This window comes from Phoca vitulina, unplaced genomic scaffold (genome assembly GCF_004348235.1).
Source record: "Phoca vitulina isolate PV1807 unplaced genomic scaffold, GSC_HSeal_1.0 scaffold6, whole genome shotgun sequence".
In the NCBI taxonomy this organism is placed as follows: domain Eukaryota; kingdom Metazoa; phylum Chordata; class Mammalia; order Carnivora; family Phocidae; genus Phoca; species Phoca vitulina.
This window is the reverse complement of record NW_022589709.1, coordinates 68,533,625-68,555,547: the sequence shown is the minus strand read 5'-3', so window position 1 is coordinate 68,555,547 and position 21,923 is coordinate 68,533,625. Positions and strand designations below refer to the sequence as shown.

The 21,923-nt window shown below is 41.1% G+C and overlaps 1 protein-coding gene across 1 annotated transcript in view; it reads right to left on the bottom strand.

The window, feature by feature from the left end:
• DPYSL3 (dihydropyrimidinase like 3) overlaps positions 1-11,739 on the bottom strand; it is a 111,988-nt gene extending 100,249 nt beyond the window's left edge. Inside the window, exon 1 of the mRNA XM_032404425.1 lies at positions 11,228-11,739. Within this exon, the coding sequence (XP_032260316.1) occupies positions 11,228-11,617 (390 nt within the window). The 5' untranslated portion in view covers positions 11,618-11,739. The remainder of the gene's footprint in view (positions 1-11,227) is intronic.
• Between the last annotated feature and the right edge of the window lie 10,184 nt (positions 11,740-21,923).

Genomic DNA, 21,923 nt, shown 5'->3' with positions numbered 1-21,923 from the left:
CCCTCTATGGAAAATGGGACAGATCAAGCAGACAGAAAAATCAATAAGGTCATAGTTGAACTCAATAGTACTATCAATCAGCTAGATATAACTGATATCCACAGACTACTTCATCTAACAACAGAAGATGAAGCTTCTTATCAGGCTCACATAGAACAGTCACTAGGATAGACCACATTCTGAGCTATAAAACACACCTTAACAAATTTAAAAGAAGAGAAATCATACAATGTCTGCTCTCACACCACAATAGAATTAAACCATAAATCAGTAACAAAAAGGTCACAGGAAATCACAAAATACTTCATTAAACAACATCTTTCAAACAACACATGGGTCATTAAAGAAATCTCAAAAGAAATGTTGAAATATTTTGACCTAAATAAAAGTGAAATACAGCATAACAAAATTTGAGGGATGCAATTAAAGCAGTGATTAGAAGAAAATTTGTAACATTGAATGAATATATTAAAAAAGAAAACAACACTTAGGGGCGCCTGGGTGGCTCAGTCGTTAAGCGTCTGCCTTCGGCTCAGGTCATGATCCCAGGGTCCTGGGATCGAGCCCCACATCGGGCTCCCTGCTCCGCGGGAGGTCTGCTTCTCCCTCTCCCACTCCCCCTGCTTGTGTTCCCTCTCTCGCTGTGTCTCTCTCTGTCAAATAAATAAATAAAATCTTTAAATAAATAAATAAATAAATAAATAAATAAATAAAATAAAAAAGAAAACAACACTTAAAATCAATAATCTAAGCTTCCATCTTAGGAAACTAGAAAAAGAAGACAAATTAGATCCAAAGTTAGCAGAAGAAGAGAAAGAATAAAAATTAGAACATAAATCAATGAAACTGAAAACAAGAAATCAATAAAGGAAATTAAACCAAAAACTGTTTCTTTGAAAAGACCAATAAAATTGATAAGCATCTAACCAGAATAACTAAGAAAAAAAGACCCAAACTGTACAAGAAATGAAAGTGGGGCCATCACTACAGATCCCATTGAGATTAAAAGGATAACAAAGAATATTATGAAAAACTCTATGCCCACAAATTTGATAATCTAGACAAAATGGACTATTTCCTTGAAAAAGACACAGTCTAGTAAAACTCACACAAGAAGAAATAGACAATCTGAATAGGTTTTTATCTATTAAAGAAATTGAATCAATAATTTATAACCTTCCTAAACAGAACTAGGCCCAGATGGGTTCACTAGTGAACTCTACCAAACCTTTGAAGACGAAATTAAACCAACTCTCTACAATCTCTTCCAGAAGACAGAAGCAAGGGGAATACTTAACTCATTCCAGGAGGACACCATTACTCTAATACCAAAACCAGATAGACATTACAAGAAAAGAAAATGAGACACCAATATCTCTCATGAACACAGATGTAAAATTTCTTAACAAAATATTAGCAAATCAAATTCAATAATGTATACAAAGAATTATACACCATGACCAAGTGGGATTTATCCAAGGTATGCGAGGCTGGTTCAATACTGGAAAATTAATGTAACCTATCACATCAAGAAGCTAAAGAAAAATAACATGAGCAAAATCAATAGATGCAAAAGAAGCATTTGACAAAATTTGGCACCCATGCATGACAAAAATTCTCAGCAAACTAGTAACAGATGAGGACGTCCTCAACATCAATTAAAAACCTACAGCTAGAGGCACCTGGGTGGCCCAGTCGGTTAAGCCTCAGACTCTTGGTTTCACTCAGGTCGTGATCTCAGGGTCGTGGAATCAAGCCCCACGTAGGGCTCCATGCTCTCTCTCTCAAATAAATAAACAAATCTTAAAAAAAAAGAGACCCGCAGCTAACATCATACTTAATGATGAGAAACTCGAAAGAACTGACACCTTAAGACTTACAATGAAGCTACACTAATCAAAACAACGTGGTATTAGGTGTGCCTGGCCAGCTCAGTCAGAAGAGCATGTGACTCAGGCACCTGGGTAGCTTAGTCCGTTAAGCATCTGACTCTTGATTTCGGCTCAGATCATGATCTCAGGGTGGTGAGAGCAAGACCCACGTCCGGTTCCACGTTCAGCACAGAATAGGCTTGAGATTCTCTCTCCCTCTCCCTCTGCCCACCCCCCACTCCTGTGCTCTCTATATAAATAAATAAACAAATAAATAAATAAATAAAATAGTTTTTTTTAAAAAGAAGAGCATGCGGGGCACCTGCGTGGCTCAGTCGTTAAGAGTCTGCCTTCGGCTCAGGTCATGGTCCCAGGATCCTGGGATCGAGCCCCGCATCGGGCTCTCTGCTCGGCAGGAAGACTACTTCTCCCTCTCCCACTCCCCCTGCTTGTGTTCCCTCTCTCGCTGTGTCTCTCTCTGTCAAATAAATAAAAATCTTTAAAAAAAAAAAAAAAGAGCACACAACTCTTGATCTTGGGGTTGTGAGTTTGAGCCCCACGTTGGCCATGGAGCCCACTTAAAAAATAATAAAATAAAGAGTAAGACAATGTGGTACTGGCAAAAGAATACATACGCAGATTAATGGATCAGAATAGAGAGCCTAGAAATAGATCCATATAAATACAGTCAACTGATCTTTGACAAAGGAGCAAAAGCAGTAGAATGGAGCAAAGATAGTCTTTTTCAACAAATGGTGCTGGAACAATTGAACATCCACATGCAATAAAATGAATGTAGACACAGACTTTAAACCCTTCATAAAAATTAACTCAAAATGGGGCGCCTGGGTGGCTCAGTCGGTTAAGCGACTGCCTTCGGCTCAGGTCATGATCCTGGAGTCCCTGGATCGAGTCCCGCATCGGGCTCCTTGCTCAGCGGGGAGTCTGCTTCTCCCTCTGACCCTCCCCGCTCTCATGCTCTCTGTATCTCATTCTATCTCTCAAATAAATAAATAAAATCTTTAAAAAAAAAAAAAAATTAACTCAAAATGGATCACAGACCGAAATGTAAAATGCAAAACTATAAAACTCCTAGTAGATAGAAGAAAACCCACATGACCTTGGGTATGGCAATGACTTACAACACCAAAGGCATAACCCATGAAAGAAATAATGGATAAACTGGACTTCATTAAAATTAAAAACCTCTGTTCTACAAAAATCAATGTCCATAGAATGAGAAGACAAGCCATAGACTGGGAGAAAATATTTGCAAGAGACACACCTGATACAGGACTGTTATCCAAAATATATACAAAGAACTCTTAAAACTCAACAATAAGAAAATGAATAACCCTATTAAAAAATGGGCCAAAGACTTGAACAGACACCTCACCAAAGAAGATACACAGATGGCAAGTATATGAAAAGATGCTCCACACCATATGTCCTCAAATAATTGCAAACTGAAGCATCAATGAGAAACCGCTACACACCTACTACAATGGCCAAAATCCAAAACAGTGACAACACCAAATGCTGACAAGGATGTGGAGCAACAGAAACTCTCATTCAAAGCTGGTAGGAATGAATACAAAATGGGACAGCCTCTTTGGAAGACAGTTTAGAGATTCCTTACAAAACAAAATATACTCTTACCATACCATCCAGCAACTGCACTCCTTGGTATTTACACAAGCGAATTGAAAATTTATGTCCACATAAAAAGCTGCACACAAATGTTTATAGAAGCTTTAGTCACAATTGCCAAAACTCAGAAGCAACCAGAATATACTCCAGTAGGTGAATGGATAAATAAACTGTACATCCAGAAAATGGAATACTATTCAGTGCTCAAAAAAAAATGAGTTATCCAGCCATGAAAAGACATGGAGGGACATTAAAAGCATGTTACTAAGTGAAAGAAGCCAATCTGAAAAAGCTGCATACTCCATGAATCCAAATATATGACATTCTGAAAAAGGCAAAACTCTGGGGACAAGAGAAAGACTGTAGTTGCCAGGGGTAGAGGGAAGGGAGGAATGAATAGGTGGAGTGCAAAGGACTTTCAGGACAATGAAAATCCTGTGTCTGATACTATAATGGTGGATATATGACCTTAGGCATTTGTCAAAATCCACAGAATGAACACCACCAAGAGTGAGCCCTAAGGTAAACTATGACCTCTGGGTGATAAAGATAGGTCAGTGAGGGTTCCTCAAGTGTAACCAGTGTGCTACTCTGGTGGAAGATGTAGATAAGAGAGGAAGCTTCGGAGGTGTGGGGGTGGGGGAAATAAAGGAAATCTCCGTACTTTCCACTCATTTTTGCTCTGAACCTAAAACTGCTTTCAGAAATAAAGTTGCTGAAAATGTATTAAAGTGGTAAAAAATAGTTTTAAAACAGGTAATACTGTATATTCCTATTTTCATTTTGGAATGAAAAACACACGTGTCATACCCACAGAGATGTGAAAAATACACCACTGTATTAATGGCAATTTTCTATGGGAGACTACAGGGAAATGCAGTTTAAGTTTTCCTATTGTTTATCTGTTCGTTTCTTCAAAATTAGTTTTTCATTGTGCACCTACATAGCTGTGTTTAATAAGTGCTTTTTGAATAAACAAGTAGAGAAAAAAATAGGGGTTAAATGGAGATCTGGGGACTCATCATATTTATGGTGACCCTTGCTATCCTATCCACACTGGCCCAACCCCACATATATAAAGAGAGTATACTGAGCACTACCCAACACTTGGTCTGTAGCCTTTCAGCAAGCCTCCAACAGTTTTGAATTTTCTCTTAGAAACTGGTCCATAAAAGAGCATATACCAGGGCACCTGGGTGGCTCATTTGGTTAAATGTCTGACCCTTGATTTTGGCTCAGGTCACGATCTTGGGGTTGTGAGATCGAGCCCCGCGTCAGGCTCTGCACTCAGCAGGAAGTCTACTTGGGATTCTCTCTCTCTCTCCCTCTCTCTCTGCCCCTCTTCCCCCCGCCCATCTCTCTCAAATAAATTATTTTTTTAAAAAAGAGCATATATCGCTGAAGAACTCAAACTGACAATGAACTCATTTATGACTGTAATATTAGAACCACTGACTCTTAACGGCTTTGAGATAAAGATTAGAGACTTACACACACTTAGACCCAAATGGGTGGGTAAGATAAGCCACTAAGGTACAAGGATCTATATTTGTATATATACTATTTTACTTTGTACTTGTGTCTGTATTGTAGAATGGTCATAAGATATTAATACAGTTGACCATTGAACAACACAGGTTTGAACTGCACTGGTCCATTTACACGTGGATTTTTTTTTTCAATAAATACAGTGCAGTACTCTACATATATTTTCTCTTCCTTGCAATTTTCTTAATAACATTTTCTTTTCTCCAGCTTACTTTATCGTAAGAATGAAGTACATAAAACATATAACATATAAAATACATGTTGAACGACTGTTTATGTTATCAGTAAGGCTTCTGGTCAACAGCAGGCTATGAGTAGTTAAAGTTCTGGGGAGTCAAAAGATATACATGGTTTTTTGACTGCATGGGGGTTGGCACCCTAACCCCTGGGTTTTTCAAGGGTCAACTGTACATAAGTTGTGCACGTAATTTATATAAATGCACATGTGTGTACATATACGTAGAGAGAGACCACGCTCAATAAGCTTTTGCATAGAGGTGCACAATCAAAAAAGCTTAAAGACTGTGGCTCTGGTGACCATCTGGTCCACCCCCCTTCACTTTAGAAAGGAGGAAACCAAGGCTGAGAGAGAAGGGAGATAACTTGCCCAAGTTGTACAGCTGGTGAAAGCCTGGGTCTCTAAGCTGAGCCTGCCAATTTGAGCCCGTTGCTTTGTTTATTGTTTGTTTGCTGCTTTGTTTATTGTTTGTTTGCCTCATCTCATTATTTTCTGATGAAGTAGAACGGTTTTTTGAATGCCACATAAGTCCAAGTCAAGAGTACAGGTAAGTTTTAACATTATATTTTCCTAGAAGTTTAAGTTTTTAAAAAGTGCTTACATGCCTAAATGGACTTCTGCCTCTTCTCAAAAATGGAGGGCTGCGCTGCCAGTCACAGCCTGCATTCCCTACAACCAGACTACCTATTCCTAGTAAGCTTTATCCCGACTCACAGGAACATTATCTGTAGGAATAACGCCCAGAGGAAATTAATCAGCTATAGAAATCACTGACAGAAAAGCCTCCCGGACAGTCCCCTGGCCATTTTAAACATTACTTACAAGAGCCGTCAGCAAAATCCTGTCTCCATGGACCATTACTTTGAGGGAACACTGCCAATTGCAGCATTACTTGGAAGGCACATTTTTTATGTTCCTCAAATGCCTACTGTCAAACCAAACCAAAGTTCTGAAAGGTTTCAAACACTTCCAAGTTTGGGTAAATACAGTCCCAGATTCGAGTGTGGCCTGGGGGCCAGGTAAGCAAGAACCTTTTTTCCCAGCCTAAGGGCAAACTTTCCTTCCTCAGGGCATCTTTGTAAAATTCACATGCACTCCAGGCATTCTGATGATTTGGAGAGGCCTTTATAAACCTAGAATTCTATTTCCAGCTGTCTTCCCTTACGCAGGATAAGGAGGAGAACTTCACTTTCTCTGGATCATTTTGAAAACTTTTCACCCAGGACCAAAAAAGCACACGACAAATGATAAAAAGGTAAGCACCACAGCTCACGTGTTTCAAGTGCTCTCCCCCTACACCCAGAACCCCTACTGACTTCACAAAGGAAACATCTTGCACAAAAGTGGCCCACGTGGGAAATGACCCATGGCTCCTGAAAGGGAGTTATCAATAGACCCATGTAATCATAATGTCATTACTTTGTTTCCACTGGATGACAGAGTCTTTGCAGTATCATTTGCTCTTGGCAGACCATATATCATAATTCTCCTCCCGTTAGTAATTTCTTCACTGCAGGAAAAACTCTGGAAACCATCTTGAGAAATGGTGAAAAATATTTCCTATTCATTTAAAATTGCTTTTTTATGCACTTACTGTCAAAAGTTATAAACAAAAACTTGTATGAGCCAACCATGGGGGATTGGGGCAGTATAAATGTCTATTGTAAGAAAAATCTAGCTGCATAATTTAACAAGGTGTTTAGGTAGGTCCAGAACCACAATATAAACATCCAAGTCATACTTCAAACTTGGCACTTGGCACTCAAAGTGTAACTCAGAGACTTTTTTTTTTTACTCTTATTCAGCTATACACTTTTGTTGTGAAATTTCTTCGTAATTTATTCATGTATTAACTAAATTCATTTCCTTAAGGTGGGAGTTAAGAAGTAGGTACGCTACAAACAAAGCATATTGTGAGTTTATTGAGACATGTTTTTAAAATCTCTCTTAATAACTTTGCATTCAACTTGGAAAAATAAGGATCTTGCAGCAACTCTTTCCATAGGCTGAGCAACCATTCTCCAAGTGTCCTGAATAATGGGTTGGCGACAAGATGGAGGAAGGTTCTAGAGGTGTGGCAGAAAGCTCTGTCCTTGCCCTGCATGATAGTAACATATCAGCAGCAGACACAATGGTCAGGCTCATTGAATTAAAATAAAGCAGCCTCTCTGTCTGGAAAGAAGGACTCAGAACTCAGAAAAATGGACTCTGGACTCAGAAAAATCAGTTTGAATTCTGGCTCCCCACTTATTATCAATGTGATTTGGGGCTAAACACTTAGAGTCTATGAATTTCAATTTCCCTATCTGTAAAATCATGTTCAACAATATATCTATATCTAGATAGAGAGCTAGATATCAGGTACACAGAAAGTGCTCAAAAAGAGTACTTATCAAATCTGCAGATGGTCCAGAGCTGGGGAGAGGGATGCTATGTCACAGAATTAAGGTTCAAAATTACCGTGACAGAAAGATGAGCTAAGATGGTGATAAATATTATAGAAGGAATAAAAATAAAATCCCATAGTTAAAGGTTTTTTGTTTGTTTGTCGGTTGGTTGGTTTTAAGTTCAGTTGTACCAGTATAGAAATGGAGACATCCTGGCTTAATAGCAGCTGATGTGAAAAATTTTCTGAACACTTGAATGACAGAGAATGTACTATGGAGACAATAGCAAGACATGGATACTGAATTATTAGGTGTAATCTCCTACTACAGAAGCATATGTTGTCTATAAATCAAGGAAATGAACTAGCCTAATACATTTTGCCATGGCCATATCCCATCTGGAGCACTGTGTTCAGTTCTGGGCACTGTATTTTTGAAAGAATATTTATAAAATATAGTATAACTGAAAAGGAAATCAGAAGGGTGAAAGGCTTACATATAGGAAAGCTAAAGAAGCTAGGAACGATGATAAGGCTAAAAAAGAGAATTTTAAGGAGAATGTGATAATTGCCCTCAAACATATAAAAGGCAGTAAAAAGCAAAGAGTAAGAGTAATTAATATGTATTGAGTACTTATTATATGCAAAGTAGTCACTGTTATCCACCCTAGCAGGTGAGAAAGCTAGGGCACAAGGGCCGAGCTATACGCTTACAGTCACATAATTTGGGTGGGTGGAGCCAGGTCTCATCCCAGTAGTCCCGCCCCAAATCGAGGAGGGATATTAAAGCTATATTCCAAATATTTCTAACCTCTGTCTTACAGGATCACGGTAAGATTGCACCCTCCCCATTCTTTTGAAGTTGGACACGGATTAATGAGTTGCTCGGGCTTGGGAAATGTGAACCTAAGTCATTTTTGCGACTTCAGCATGGGAGTTCAAGAGTCTGTGAGCAGCTCACTACAGGTTCTCACCAACATGGGTGTGTCAAGATGAAACTTCCCTCAGGCTATCCGTCTAGGTCCCTGCGGGGAAATGATTAACAGAGCTGTCCTGCTGACCCCTGTTGGACGTAGCAGGAGCAAGAAATAAACTGTTGTTTGATTCAGCCACTGAGATGTGGGGACTGCTTGTTACTGTGGCAGTACCCAGCCTTTTCTGACAGCTAAACAAACCCACATGCTTCAAGTTATTAAAATATCCCAGAATTTAAAAAAAAAAAACTTTATTCTTGTATTTTATAAGGTCAGAACTAAGAATAGCTTATAGAAACTACAAGGAGGCAGAATTGGGCTTAATTTAATTTTTTTAAAGTGAAGTTTTCCAAAAGTTGCTTCATGAGGTGGAGCACTCCCTGAAAACGTGGTATTTAAATAGAGGCCAAAAGGCTGGCTAGGTCAGTAGAGCATGCAACCCTCGATCTCAGGGGTCGTCAGTTCAAGCCCCACGATGGGCCTAGGGTTTACTTTAAGAAATTAAAAAATTAAAACATATATATATATAAAATAAGTAGAGGCCAGATGGTCATTGTGCATCTATGTACCAGAAAATATGGCCTAATTAAGGAGGTTTAATGTACCAAACATTTATGGAGCACCTCCAATGTGCCAGGCATTTCAGCCACGGTGCTAAATCCAAACGCACGATCCCTATCCTCAAGGAAATAGCTATCAAGTACAGAAGTAGATAAGGTCTGCTGATTCTTTTAGCCGTGTGATTCAACCAAATTAGAGATAATAACATGGCCTGCATGAAGCTGACAGCAAGCCTGAACTTAGAAATAACCACGTAGCACAAGAAATCCTGCTGATGCTTAAGTTGTATTATATTTTTCAATTAGGAGCCAAAAGTATAGGGTTTGCAAAAGGAAGGAAAACGCGAGAATTTCTGGGTTTACAGGAGGAACATTTTCCCTTTCTCTAGTTACCATTCTTAAATCTTGCAAACCAGGCATATTATCTGGCTTACATCAGGGGTGTTCCAGCAAAGGGAACAGCACTGACTCACAGCAATTGTTACCGACCTTTTCCATCACTTCTCCCACCCCTGAGAGTCAGGAAGGGAACATTTCAATCCCCATCAGCTCAGACCTAAAGAGAGGCAATAATCTTCCTGTAACACCGTTCTTAAGTTTAGAAATCAGCCACAGCTGTTCCAAAAATATCAGAAGTTTTTCCTAAAAGTGTTATACAAGCAGGGCCTAGAGGAATCCCATACTCTAAGGACGATATGAAAATCACAAACTAAATGAGTGATTGCAAGGGACATGGACATTGTTTCCCAATGGCACCCTTACACAGGACGAAGTTCAGTGCTTTCTTCCCCTAACGGTATCAGTAATTAAAGCCTTGTTTTTTCAAACTTTCAAAAATCAAGCAGTGCAGAGATAGGCTTTCCTTTGGCTCGCTGCATTTGAATGGGAAAAACATCTATAACTCGGGTAAGCATTAACTGTAATTGCTCTGGGGCAGACATTTCCATTTTGGGTTATTATTCGTATCAGTATTTACACAGAATAATGTATGTGGATGGATTTTGCAGCCATTATCTACACAAGAGTGACGTATCTGATTACTATTGTTCCCCAACTCAACAGCATCAGTTTGAACTTTGAATACTCCGGCCCTGCCCAGACCCTGAATTTTCTGAACTGTGGTTCTGATTTTCGATGAAATAAACAAATAGATGAGAGCAAGTTGGATTTCAATGCCATGCCTCCAGTCAGTTCAGTGCATGAGTTTCTCAAAAATACACATACAGAAGAAATTGGCTTTGGCACATGTAGGAGCAGCAGAGAATTTGCAGCTTGTGCTAGTTTAAAGTGCACCCTTAATACTCCGGCCTGTTTTCAAAAATAAGTGATATTCTTCCAGAGACAGCTGGATCCCTGTGGTACCCAGTCTTGCAATAAACTACGTGCACAAACGTACACTTCACAAACACAGATGTGAAATGTCGATCTAGGACAGAAGAGGGGCACTCAGATTAGGGTGTTTAGTCTAGTGGCTCCACACCCAAAAGTTTCAGGGACAGAGCTGATGTTTGAAGAGTGAGGGGGGAGACCGCCCATCCTGTACGTTCATCCGGGGACTATGGAAATGACCCCATTTTCCCAGCGCTAGTTTGCCCTCTGCCCTGGTGACCCGGGTTGAGATTTAATCTAGGGCCAGAGTGGGGCCCAGACAATTGTGCTGGTGGTTACTGAGACGCAGAGAAGGGCTAGAAATCACTAAGCGTCCGCGGCTGGCGGCGCTGACACACCCACCCAGACCCGCTGGCCCGGGGGTGCGGCAGGGAGGCGGGGGGGACCCGCGCACCCCGGTCCCGCGCGCACCAGGATGCTGCCACGGGGGACCCGCGCGAATCCCGGTCCGGGCTGAGAGGTCGCGGTACGCTCGGCAGAGGATGCCCTTTTCCTCCTCCCTGTCCCCCCTCCCCGAGCGAAGGGAGCGGGAGAAAGTTGTGCCCGGGTCGCGGCGCCCCGGGCCGCCAAGGGAACGAGAGCAGGAGGAGAAGAGCCCCGGGCCCCCTTACCTTGTCCTTGGGGCCGAGGTTCTGCAAAACCTCCTTGCCTGTGGCGCTCCGGATCTCCACCCCGGCGGGCGCGGGCGAGGCGGGCGAGGCGGGCGCGGGCTCCCTGCCCTCCTCCCGGCCTTGGCCCCGGCGCGGGCTGTCCCCCTCGACCCCCGGCCGGCTCCCCGAGCCGCGGCCGCTGCCCTGGCCGCTCCGGGGAGTCTTCGCGCCCCGCTGCCCCACGCTCAGGGCATCGAAATCCAGCGTCTTGCTCTCGAAGGCGCCCTCCACGTTGCAGAACATGCCGCCGTACTTCTGCCGCGGGACCTGGTCCGTGGTGCCCGGCCTGGCCAGGTACACGGGCAGATCGTCCTCGTGGGAGCTGTCCCAGCCCCTCCGGCCCGAGGCCATGGTGCCGGCGCACAGCGGCCCGCGGGTTCGCTCCCCCAGAGGCGGAAAGGGCAGCCGCCGGCAGCGTGCGCCGAGCCACAGTGACTGGGGCGGGAGGAGGCGCCTGAGCGTTCGCGCCAGAGGCGGCAGTGCAGCTCCGGTTCCTGCCAGTCCCCAGCCAGCCAGCGAGCGCGCGGCGCAGGGGCCGGGGCAGCGGGCGCGCTCCGCCGCGGGACCTGTCGCCCGCCCGCCGCCCCTCGGCGCGCACCCGACCCTAACGTGGCCCCGCAGGCTCGCGCGGCCCGGTAGCCCTTCGAAAGTAGAAATCCCAACTTGGCGCGCGCGCACACGCACACACACGCATGCACACTTCCCGCGGGGCCAACAACCCTCAGATTCACACTCAAGAACTTGCCTCACTCACACATGCACTCAAACCCTGTCTTCCCCACACTGACTTCCGAGTTTGCTTCACGAAGACAAATCTTTCTGCCCCACTCGTGCACACAAACCTAATTGGCTCAAGTGTGTTCATCTGAAAGCCAAATTCTGATTTACAACAACACACATACACACAAACTCAGGTTTACCAGACTCACAATCCTAGACTTTGCTTACCCATAATCCCAGATTGGTCTCATTCCCATCTTAGAACTGTCTCACAACCGTCCCCGGTTCTAGAATCTGCCTCACAAACCTGCACCCTCAAAGAAAAGACCTCCTGAATTGGTTTAGAGTGAGACCCTCTTACTTTGCCGACAATCACAAAAGCCTGCAATTGACTTACAGACAAACCTACACTTAAACTATTCTTACCTCATATTTAGCACCCTAGCTTGTGCTTTTTACCCACCCATAATTGACCTCACAATTACTTTACAGGTCACGGACACGCACACATCCCTAGGCTGTGCCTTGTAAAATACTTCCAATACCCCGGCCTACGACAAACCCGAAGCTAACCCCTCACACACTGACTCAAGCTCAGGTTTACCTCAGTCAGAACCCTCCACGTGGGCTCACACATATATTAAGATTAACCGCAAAAAAAAACACAACCAAAGACTTTGCCTTCCGTGCAACCTCAGCTCCACACAGATTTCACTTCTGCATGCGCCCGCTCTCACAGCCTCGTTCTCCTCCCCGCGTCCACCCACATATACTCTAAGCCAGACTTTGCCAATGAACAGAGTGGGCAAACGGCAGAGCTTGCCTCGCATCGGCGCACCCCGCCTAAATCCAGAACCTGCAGTGCCCACATTAGACGAGGGCCCCTTTCAGAAATTCGCTCACTCCTTAATTAATTCATCCAACCAGAACCGAATGCCTACCATGCCTCTTCACAAGATACTGGAGCGATGGCGTTAAAACAAGGCAGATGGGGGCCGGCCCTCAGCAAGAGTGTAGTCTGCCGCCACCCACCTAGGGAGCACAAGCATTCACTATTCCGCGTGACACACTGCAATTTCCTTTGTGAACCTCTGCACTGCATCATAAGCTTCACGAGGTCAGAGATCTGGTCTGTTTAGTTTACTATTAGCATCCGCAGGCACAGAAGAGGAACTCGATAAATCCTTTTTGAACAAATGGGTAATGCTAAGAATAATAACAACAGCAACAACAGGGAACATTTATGGAGGTGTTGCCGTGTGCCAGTCACTACTGTAACTGTGTCACATACAGTAACTCGACGCTCAGAAGCATATGGCCGGCGTCTTTGTGCACACACCGTCTTTGAAGGCATGTGCAATGAATTTGATCAACCGAAACTTGCAAGTCCAATTTTGGAGAGTAGCTAGGATGTTGGAAAATGGATTCGATGGCAGCATTGTGACAGTCACGAAAGGTTGGGGGATGGGAATTGACGTGAACTCAGATCAAGACAAGCATGTTGACGCAAGTTGTACTTGCCCCCCATCCCCATGAGGCGAAAGATGCTACTGAACTGCCCCTGCTCTATCAGATTATTCGTGATTTCTTAAGCGGACTTCCTCTGGGACACTGTTTTTTTAACAAATGCTGGTTGCCAACAGACCCAGAAGTTCACATGAGAAATCGGTAATATAAGCTGTCCCCTCCCTCTTTGCTCACACAGGTGATTTCCTTCCTCTTTCCCATTGCTCTCAAACTCTTCTCCATTCATTAATTTATATACAGACTTTTAGGGGGACATTTGGTATGTGTCCAGCACTGTCCTGGGCTCCCTCCTCTGTGGAACATAAATCTAATGGGAGGAAAGAGATGATAAATAAGAACAATCAGATCAGATAGTCTTAAGAGTTGTAAAGAAAACAAGATTCCCAGCTTTTAGATCAGTTGGTCAGTCGAGTCTTCCCCCCCTGACTCTATAAACACCACGGATGCCAGCACCATCAGCAAGGGCAACAATAAATAAAGATATTAGCTAACACTTATTAGGAATTTATTCTGTGCCAGGCTCAATGCTAAGGACTCTTCATACACTATCTTGATTAATTTTGATTAGTAAATACCTTAATTAACAATACAAGTCACATACTATTATTTCTTTTTTACTAGCAAGAAGGCTGAGGCTCTGAGTAAATGCCCAGGTTGTGACAGAACCATAACTAGGAGCAAGATATGGGCAAAGAGTCTGAGGTTTCCTTTGAGAGGGGAAGATTCTGAATGTAGATGCGTGCTTGCATGGGCTCATGTGTGTGGGCGCTTGGGCGTAGATAAATCCCATTGTTGTAGTTACATTGCCTCACCACTATGTCTGTTGCAATGGATAAGCTCCATGATTACATTTGTTGACGAAACATCGCATCTAAAAGTCAACAGCTGCATATACACATATGTATTTAATTAAGAAAGCAAAGCAGCCTTTAGAAGTAGGCTAAAATGGGAATGGCTGATCTGACTCCAATTCTGCAACTACGTGGCCTTAGGCCAAGGTCTTAGTTAACTTCTTGATGTCTTTCTGCTTTCTATTTGCCTCACCCACCAAACAGGATTAGAAGGATTTCATTCCTTGAGTAAGACATTGTGCGAAGAACTTCACATGCATTGCCCTAACCTTCACCAAACCCCATAAATGTGGTGTGATTACTATCTTCACGTTACCAGGGGAGAAAACACAGCCTGGACAAGTTTCCTGCCTAAAGTATCACACTAGCACTTCAGGCTAGAATTCAAACCCTACTAGCTAGTCCAGAGCCTGTGCTCCTGAAAACCACCCCAAGACAGAATTCTGTTATAAGAATTCAGATAAATGATAATAGGAAGACCAGAAGTAAGGTGTTAACAAATCGAAAAATTCTAAGTGCCCCACTTGTTTTGGGGCAAAGGTAAACTTTAAGACAAATACAGAAATATCCTACCAATGTCCTCCTAACAAAAGCATTAGTCTCATGAACACACGCCAATTTTACGTCTGTCCATAGTAAGGTAGAGGATACATTACTTACGACAATCACGAACATAAGGGCGGCATCATGCCTCTGGTCACCTTAAGTCACAATTCCCAGGAAAGGGTTTATCTAAAACAATGTGCAAACAGCAAGCCATTTCTATCACGCGGGCAGCAAAATAGAGCTTTCAACTTGTCACACACCAGATCAAATTTGCATTTCCTGTAACTCTGCAGTAAATGACTTGCCACTTTGCATTGACATGACTTGTTATGTGAGCTTATGGCATATCCGATTATAACTTTAGGGAAATGTATTCCAGAGGCATCTTCTATTACCTATAGGTCAGCGGAAGGCAGAATCTCCTCTACAGTAAGCAACGCATGCATGAGCAATCCTGATATGGCCGCACACATTATATCTTTTATGCAAAATAAATTGCACTGAATTCTTATAAAGCAAAAATCTACCCAGCAGAAGATACAATTTTAATCCTCACTAAGGCTGTGCCTCCATACTCAAAATAAGGAGAGAATAGAGGAGTTATGCTCTTTTCCTTGATTCAACAGTGAATTTAAATATTTCTGATCAAAATCCACCCTGTCTTTTCCAACCTTGAATTGCAGGAATTTGAACCTAGGTTATTTCTGTCCCACTTTATGGGTACAGAGATTGAAGATGTCATTTTTCACCCTACAGATGTCATATATGTATTAGGCAATCTCTGCAAAATATTCAGTACTCTGCCTGACACATAGTAGATGCTCAATAAATTTTATTTATTTTTTTTTAAGATTTTATTTATTTATTCATGAGAGACAGAGAGAGAGAGAGAGAGAGGCAGAGGGAGAAGCAGGCTCCCAAGGAGCAGGAAGCCCGATGCGGGACTCGATCCCAGGACCCTGGGATCATGACCTGAGCCGAAGGCAGACGCTTAACCATCTGAGCCACCCAGGTGCCCCGATGCTCAATAAATTTTAGTCCTCCATTTCCTCAGGGTATATTTAGCTACATCATTAATATCACAGTTTATAATAATGAGCTTGACCTCGTCCTGTAACTTTAGCTTTGCAGGGTTTTATGGAACAAATTGAAATTATGATAATATTTGGTATGCATGTTAAAAAGTCACTACTATTTTCAATATGTCTCCATCACACCTTAGGAATTCTGACAGGCTACTAGTGAATTTCAGCTCAATATTTGGTGACCAAAGTGTTCATTAGAAACCAAAAAACAGGTCATTTCTCAAACCTATACACAATGTTAAAACTAGTTTGTTAACATATTTTTAATAATCCTAGTTGTGCATGCAGAAAAATTCCTGCTATTTCATAGATACATATATGTAGGGAGAAAAATCAACAAGAATATAGATCAAAATACTCATAAAGGGTGAGCTGTAAGACTATGAGTAACTTCTAGTTTCTTCTTTCATGCATTTCTAAATTTTCCAAAATCTTTATAAATGTGAGTTACTTTTATATACATAAAGATTTATTTATTTATTTGAGAGAGAGAGCACAAGCGGGGTGATGGATAGAGGGATAGGGAGAGAGAATCTCTTGCAGACTCCCTTCTGAGCTCAGAGCCTTACGGAGGGCTCGATCCCATGACCCCGAGATCACGATCCCAGCCAAAACCAAAAGTTGGACGTTCAACTGACTGCACCACCCAAGCGCCCCATAATGTTATTTATTTAATTTAATTAATTAATTATTTATTTGAGAGAGAGAGAGAGAAAGTGAGAGAGTGCATGTGTGTGTAAGTTGGGGAAGGGGCAGAGAGAGAGAGAGAGAGAGTGAATCCCGAGCCAACTCCGGGCTAGGTGCGCCCAGTGTGGGGCTTGATCTCATGACCCTGAGATCATGACCTGAGCCGAAATCAAGAGTTGGCTGCTTAACTGACTGAGCCACCCAGGAGCCCCCAGAATATATTTTTAAATATGTGTCTAGGATGTTGTTTTAGATAAAAACACGTTTATTGAACATGTTGAAAATTGCTGATAGAGAATTACTGAACCAAGCTGTTAGCTCCCTACTCTATTATGAAGATCAATTATCTAAACTGAAAAATAAAAATAAAAAATAATTAGACTCCTCATCAGAGTCAAGTTGTCACCTCATGCAAAAAGCATATCAGCAGCTGGACAACTGAATGAGAAAATGATCATTATGACGAGAACACAAAGTGAGGGCTTATAAATGTCCTCGAGGCAAATCCTTTCCACCAAAGGATTAGTTAATAAGACACGACATGATCACCTTCTGACTGAGAAGTTGTTGGCGTTTCCTTCCCAATTTTTATACACTAAGCATCTCTCTTTGATGTTGTTATTCTCAAATGTTTAAAAGCCAATTCCAATCACAGAATTTCCTTTTGCCTTAAGTGGGAAGGAGACAATTGGTAAGTAGTTGCTGACCAATATGATAAAACAGATATTCACTTCAAATGCTCTAATGCTCTAGTTTCCTTGGTGTGGGTTCGCAGGTACAATTTAATCTCCTAAGTGAAAAATCTCTAAGGAAGGTCCAGACAATAAGTGTAACTATGGGGTATAACAAAATAATAATAATAATAATAATAACAAAACAAAAGACAAAAAAAGCTAAAATCTGTTCAGCCTCTTTAACAGCCACAATGGCTCACAATCTGTTTCCAAGGTCTTATTTATTTATTTATTTATTTGAGACAGAGAGAGAAAAAGAGAGAAAGTGAGAGAGCATAGCAGGGGGGTTTGTAGAGGGAGAAGCCAACTTCCTGGAAGAGTAGAGAGCCCGACTCGGGGCTCAATCCCATGACCCAGGGACCATGACCTGAACCGAAGGCAGATGTTTAACCGACTGAGCCACCCAGGCACCCCTGTTTCCAAGGTTTTTTAAAAATGTGCTTATTTTGTTATTTTTCCAGCTATTTTTCCTGATTTTTGTCCATTTACAAAAGCATCCCATTGGTTCTACATTATTGTTGTAACAATCTCATTCTGATTATTTAAAATAAAAATAATTCTCTTACCTATTGCCATCTAAAGATTTTTTAAAAAGCAGTAATGAATCCTTGTCTGTTTCTCCTTCCCTTCTGTCCTTCCTTTTCAATGAAAATTTCAAAACTGCAGAAAAGCAGATGGTAATTTAATAAACTCCCATGTAATCACTCTTTAGAATTTGTTTTTTTTTTTTTAAAGATTTTTTATTTATTTATTTGAGAGAGAGAGAATGAGAGAGAGCAAGCACATGAGAGGGGGGAGGATCAGAGGGAGAAGCAGACTCCCTGCCGAGCAGGGAGCCCGATGTGGGACTCGATCCAGGGACTCCAGGATCATGACCTGAGCCGAAGGCAGTCACTTAACCAACTGAGCCACCCAGGCGCCCTCACTCTTTATAATTTGTAAATGTTAACTTTTCATCATATTTTTCCTGTATTTTCAAGCAATAAAATATAGTAGAGTTCAAGTGCCCCCTTCCTGTTCTACTCTCTCTTCTTCCCTCTGAAAAAGAACCACTAACCTGTATTCATCTCTCATATTCTCATAGAGACTGCTCTCTGTTCTAAATTCATCCTTTCATTGAGATTTGTAGACCTTTTTTTCTTTCCTGCCAAATAAACTACTGTCCTTGTTTAATTATTTGCTTTTAAGGAATAACCATGAAATTTGATATACAGAAGCCCCTCACTCCCAGAAAGCAAACTAAGGCTTGAAGCAATACCAGAGGGTTTCTTCTGCTAAATAAAGGTAATCGTCTAGCTCATTTATCAGGGCACTCATGCTCTAAGAGTAGGTGTGTCTCTTTAGATCATTGGGTTTCTGCATCAACCAATACTAGCTCTCTTAGAGACAAGCTCAAAAACCAACCTTTTCCTCTTGAAGGGAATATTTTTGTTATCACCCTGATTCGAGTGGCTCCAGGAAACTGGACATTTAACTGGCACTTAACATTTAAAAAGATAACTTTTTATTTTAGTATTCCCTTGAGCATAAACTAAATAATGGACAAAGAAAGGTAGTCAAATAAAATGACAGTCTGAAAAGAGAAGCTCCTTTCGTTCCAGACACAAATTTGCTGCCTCCACAAGACCAGACCACATCCTGGCTCCAACTAAATAGCTAACAGGCCAGAGTATAAATGACAGATACTAAGAGATATGGAAGGCAAAGACGGAACACGTGGTGAAGAATTCTTTCATTGAGAATGTTACAGATTCAGACACATAAATGCATTGGTAATGTCTTCTTACCCCAGTGCTTTGTCTGAGTTCATTTTTCTGTTAATAAATAACTCCTTGTCCAGGCAGCTCCCTGGAAAGTTTTATTCCTCCAGATCCTTCATAATTAAGATGAATGGGTAGGAAATAGGGTCCTGTCAATGTTTCAAGCTTTTGTAGTGATTTATATTGGAAACATAAAGAAAAAAATAAGGAGACAATTAGTTTAAGCATGGAGCCCTGATTTCCTTTTCTTATTACAAAATATCAGAGTATTTACATGCTATGGGATACGTTTGAGAAAGGCCTGGGATTTGAAGTCACAAAATCTGGACTACAATTATGGATCCATCACTAGCTGAGTGAATTTTGGGGAATTACATAAATTCTCTCTTTCTGTTCCCTCATCAACAAAATGTGGATAAAAAGCTGTGGTGTAGAAAAAAAAAGAAAGGGGAGTTGTTGCATAACAACTTAAAACTGCTTTCTACAAATGTGAACTTTTCTTTTCTTCAGTGCTTGGCCCCAGTTTCTGTGACCCTGTATGTAAACAGTAAACAGGTCTTGAATTAATGTTATCTAGAATTTTTGTTTCCAATGGTGGATAAAATTGTATGTGGTATGTAACTAACGATTACTAATCAATCTTAGGTGTGACCAAAGAGAAAAATATATTTTGGGAAACCAAGTCAGATTACCTTCTATTCCAATCCTGAAAGTTTTAGACATTTGTCCCCTAAAAGCATCCTAGACCAAGGGTAGACTCAGATGTATATAAGCTATAAATATTTTTAAAGATTGATGTTTTAAAGCAGAGCGCACATTAAAATTTACTCAGTTTTGACTACACGATGTCTAACAACTTAGTAATTCTTAATATTGTTGGTCACTAGAAATTGTAAAGTACAACGTTAACTTGCCGAAGTGTTTATTTCTTACCAAAAAATATTCAGTATGACTATATACTCAAATAATATACTACAAAATTATTAGTTGTATCAAAAGGATTTTTTGGCTATAGAATTTACACCTACAAAAATCTACGTTGCTGCTTTTGCAATAAAATGGACTGAGCGGTTCTAGGAATAACTAGACTATATCAAGATGAACTAATCTAAACTTCTCAAAACCGTATGTTTATCAAATACATAAATTAAGAGAATTTTCAAAAGAAAATCTGAGGCTAAATACTATGCAAAAAATATAGTAGATTAATTATCAGATGAAGTATTTTATTTTTAATATATTAATTTATTTTTATGGCTTATTTTTATCTAAAAATTAATTATTAATTAATTATTAAACTAAAAAATTTGAGTGACTTAAGACATGGATAGGATTTATAAAATGTCTATAGTATTGTGGTTGATAAGTCTGGTAAATGAAGAACATGGAAATTACCCTTTTAACAAAACACAGTAAGGATGTAATAATGTTAGTGAGCTGGATTATTCATTGTTATGGATATAATTTTTGACACTGGCTGGCAAGTCCATAATTATTTATTTAAAAATTCAGTAATCAGTCATTAAAATATAAGCGTAAATCATACCATGATGATTACTTTCACCATGTAGATATTTACCAGTACTTTTTACATCTGGATCCTGAGAAGTCTTTAATTCAGGCCAAGGCATAAATGAAAACTTCCCGTGGGGAAGGCAGATCCAATTTTATTAGAAATATAACTATTCCTGTAGATCTTTAAGTACTCTTCCCAAAGCTCTAGTATACTTGATAGAGAAATCAAGTTCATTGTTTTGTTTTGTTTTGTTTACCTTTGAAGACAGTGAATAATGTCTCAGGAACCACTTTGAAATTCGTCTTTGTAAAAAGAAAAACTATGAATTTTTGAAATAGCCTTATTCGTTTTGTTGTTTTTAAATCCAAAGATCAGTTCTGTTTGTTGTCCTAAAATAATTCAAATGCAGAAGAGACAAAATCTGAGCCAAGTCCATTCTCCCTCAGCCAAGGGAGAGCAGAACTCTGCAGGAGTAACAAAAGAGAAACAGTCTGCTTAATCAATTCAATTCATTACATATTTATTGAGTACTGATTTTTTTGGCCAGGGAATATTCAAGGTGTGGTGGGAGTTTACAACATAGGTGATAAGACGAGTAGGGAAATCTCATGCTGCTTTGCCTGTCATAAGTGTTGCAAGAGGATAAAGGAACTACAGATCAGCAAAGACCTTCTGAAAAGCAAACCACAAGTCACAAAGGGTGAGTTGGGTTTTGACAGAGGAAGATGGGTGAGGTCATTCCTGGCAGAGTGAGAAATGGGAAACAGTGAGCAGGCCTGCTTGGCTGGAAAGTACAATGCTTGTAGGGGAGTAAGGGATAAGGCCAGGAAGATTGGGCAGGGCTTGAATGTGGGGGGACCCTGAATGAAAAGCGAGAAACTTTTCAGTTAGGGAAGTAGTTAAACGCTGGGCCATATCTGCTTTGAAAAACTTACCTCACCTACAGCTGTGAGTCCCTGGGTTTGATTTCTGATGTGGCAGTCATATCAGCATCTGCCCTCTGCCCAAATTTCTCTCTCTGCGTATGGCTGTCTGAAATCATCTTTAGGCCCTCTGTGCTATTACTCAAGACATCAACGCTTTTGTAGATATAAATGCTCTGAGAGTGAGCCCTCCTGCCGCCGTCAGTGTCTGGATTTCCTGTCCCTCCCTGAGTGGGCTCAGAAGGCACAGAGAACGTCAGAGCGTGAAATCTCAACATGCAGTGCAAGGAGTGTTTGGAGAAGGGGTT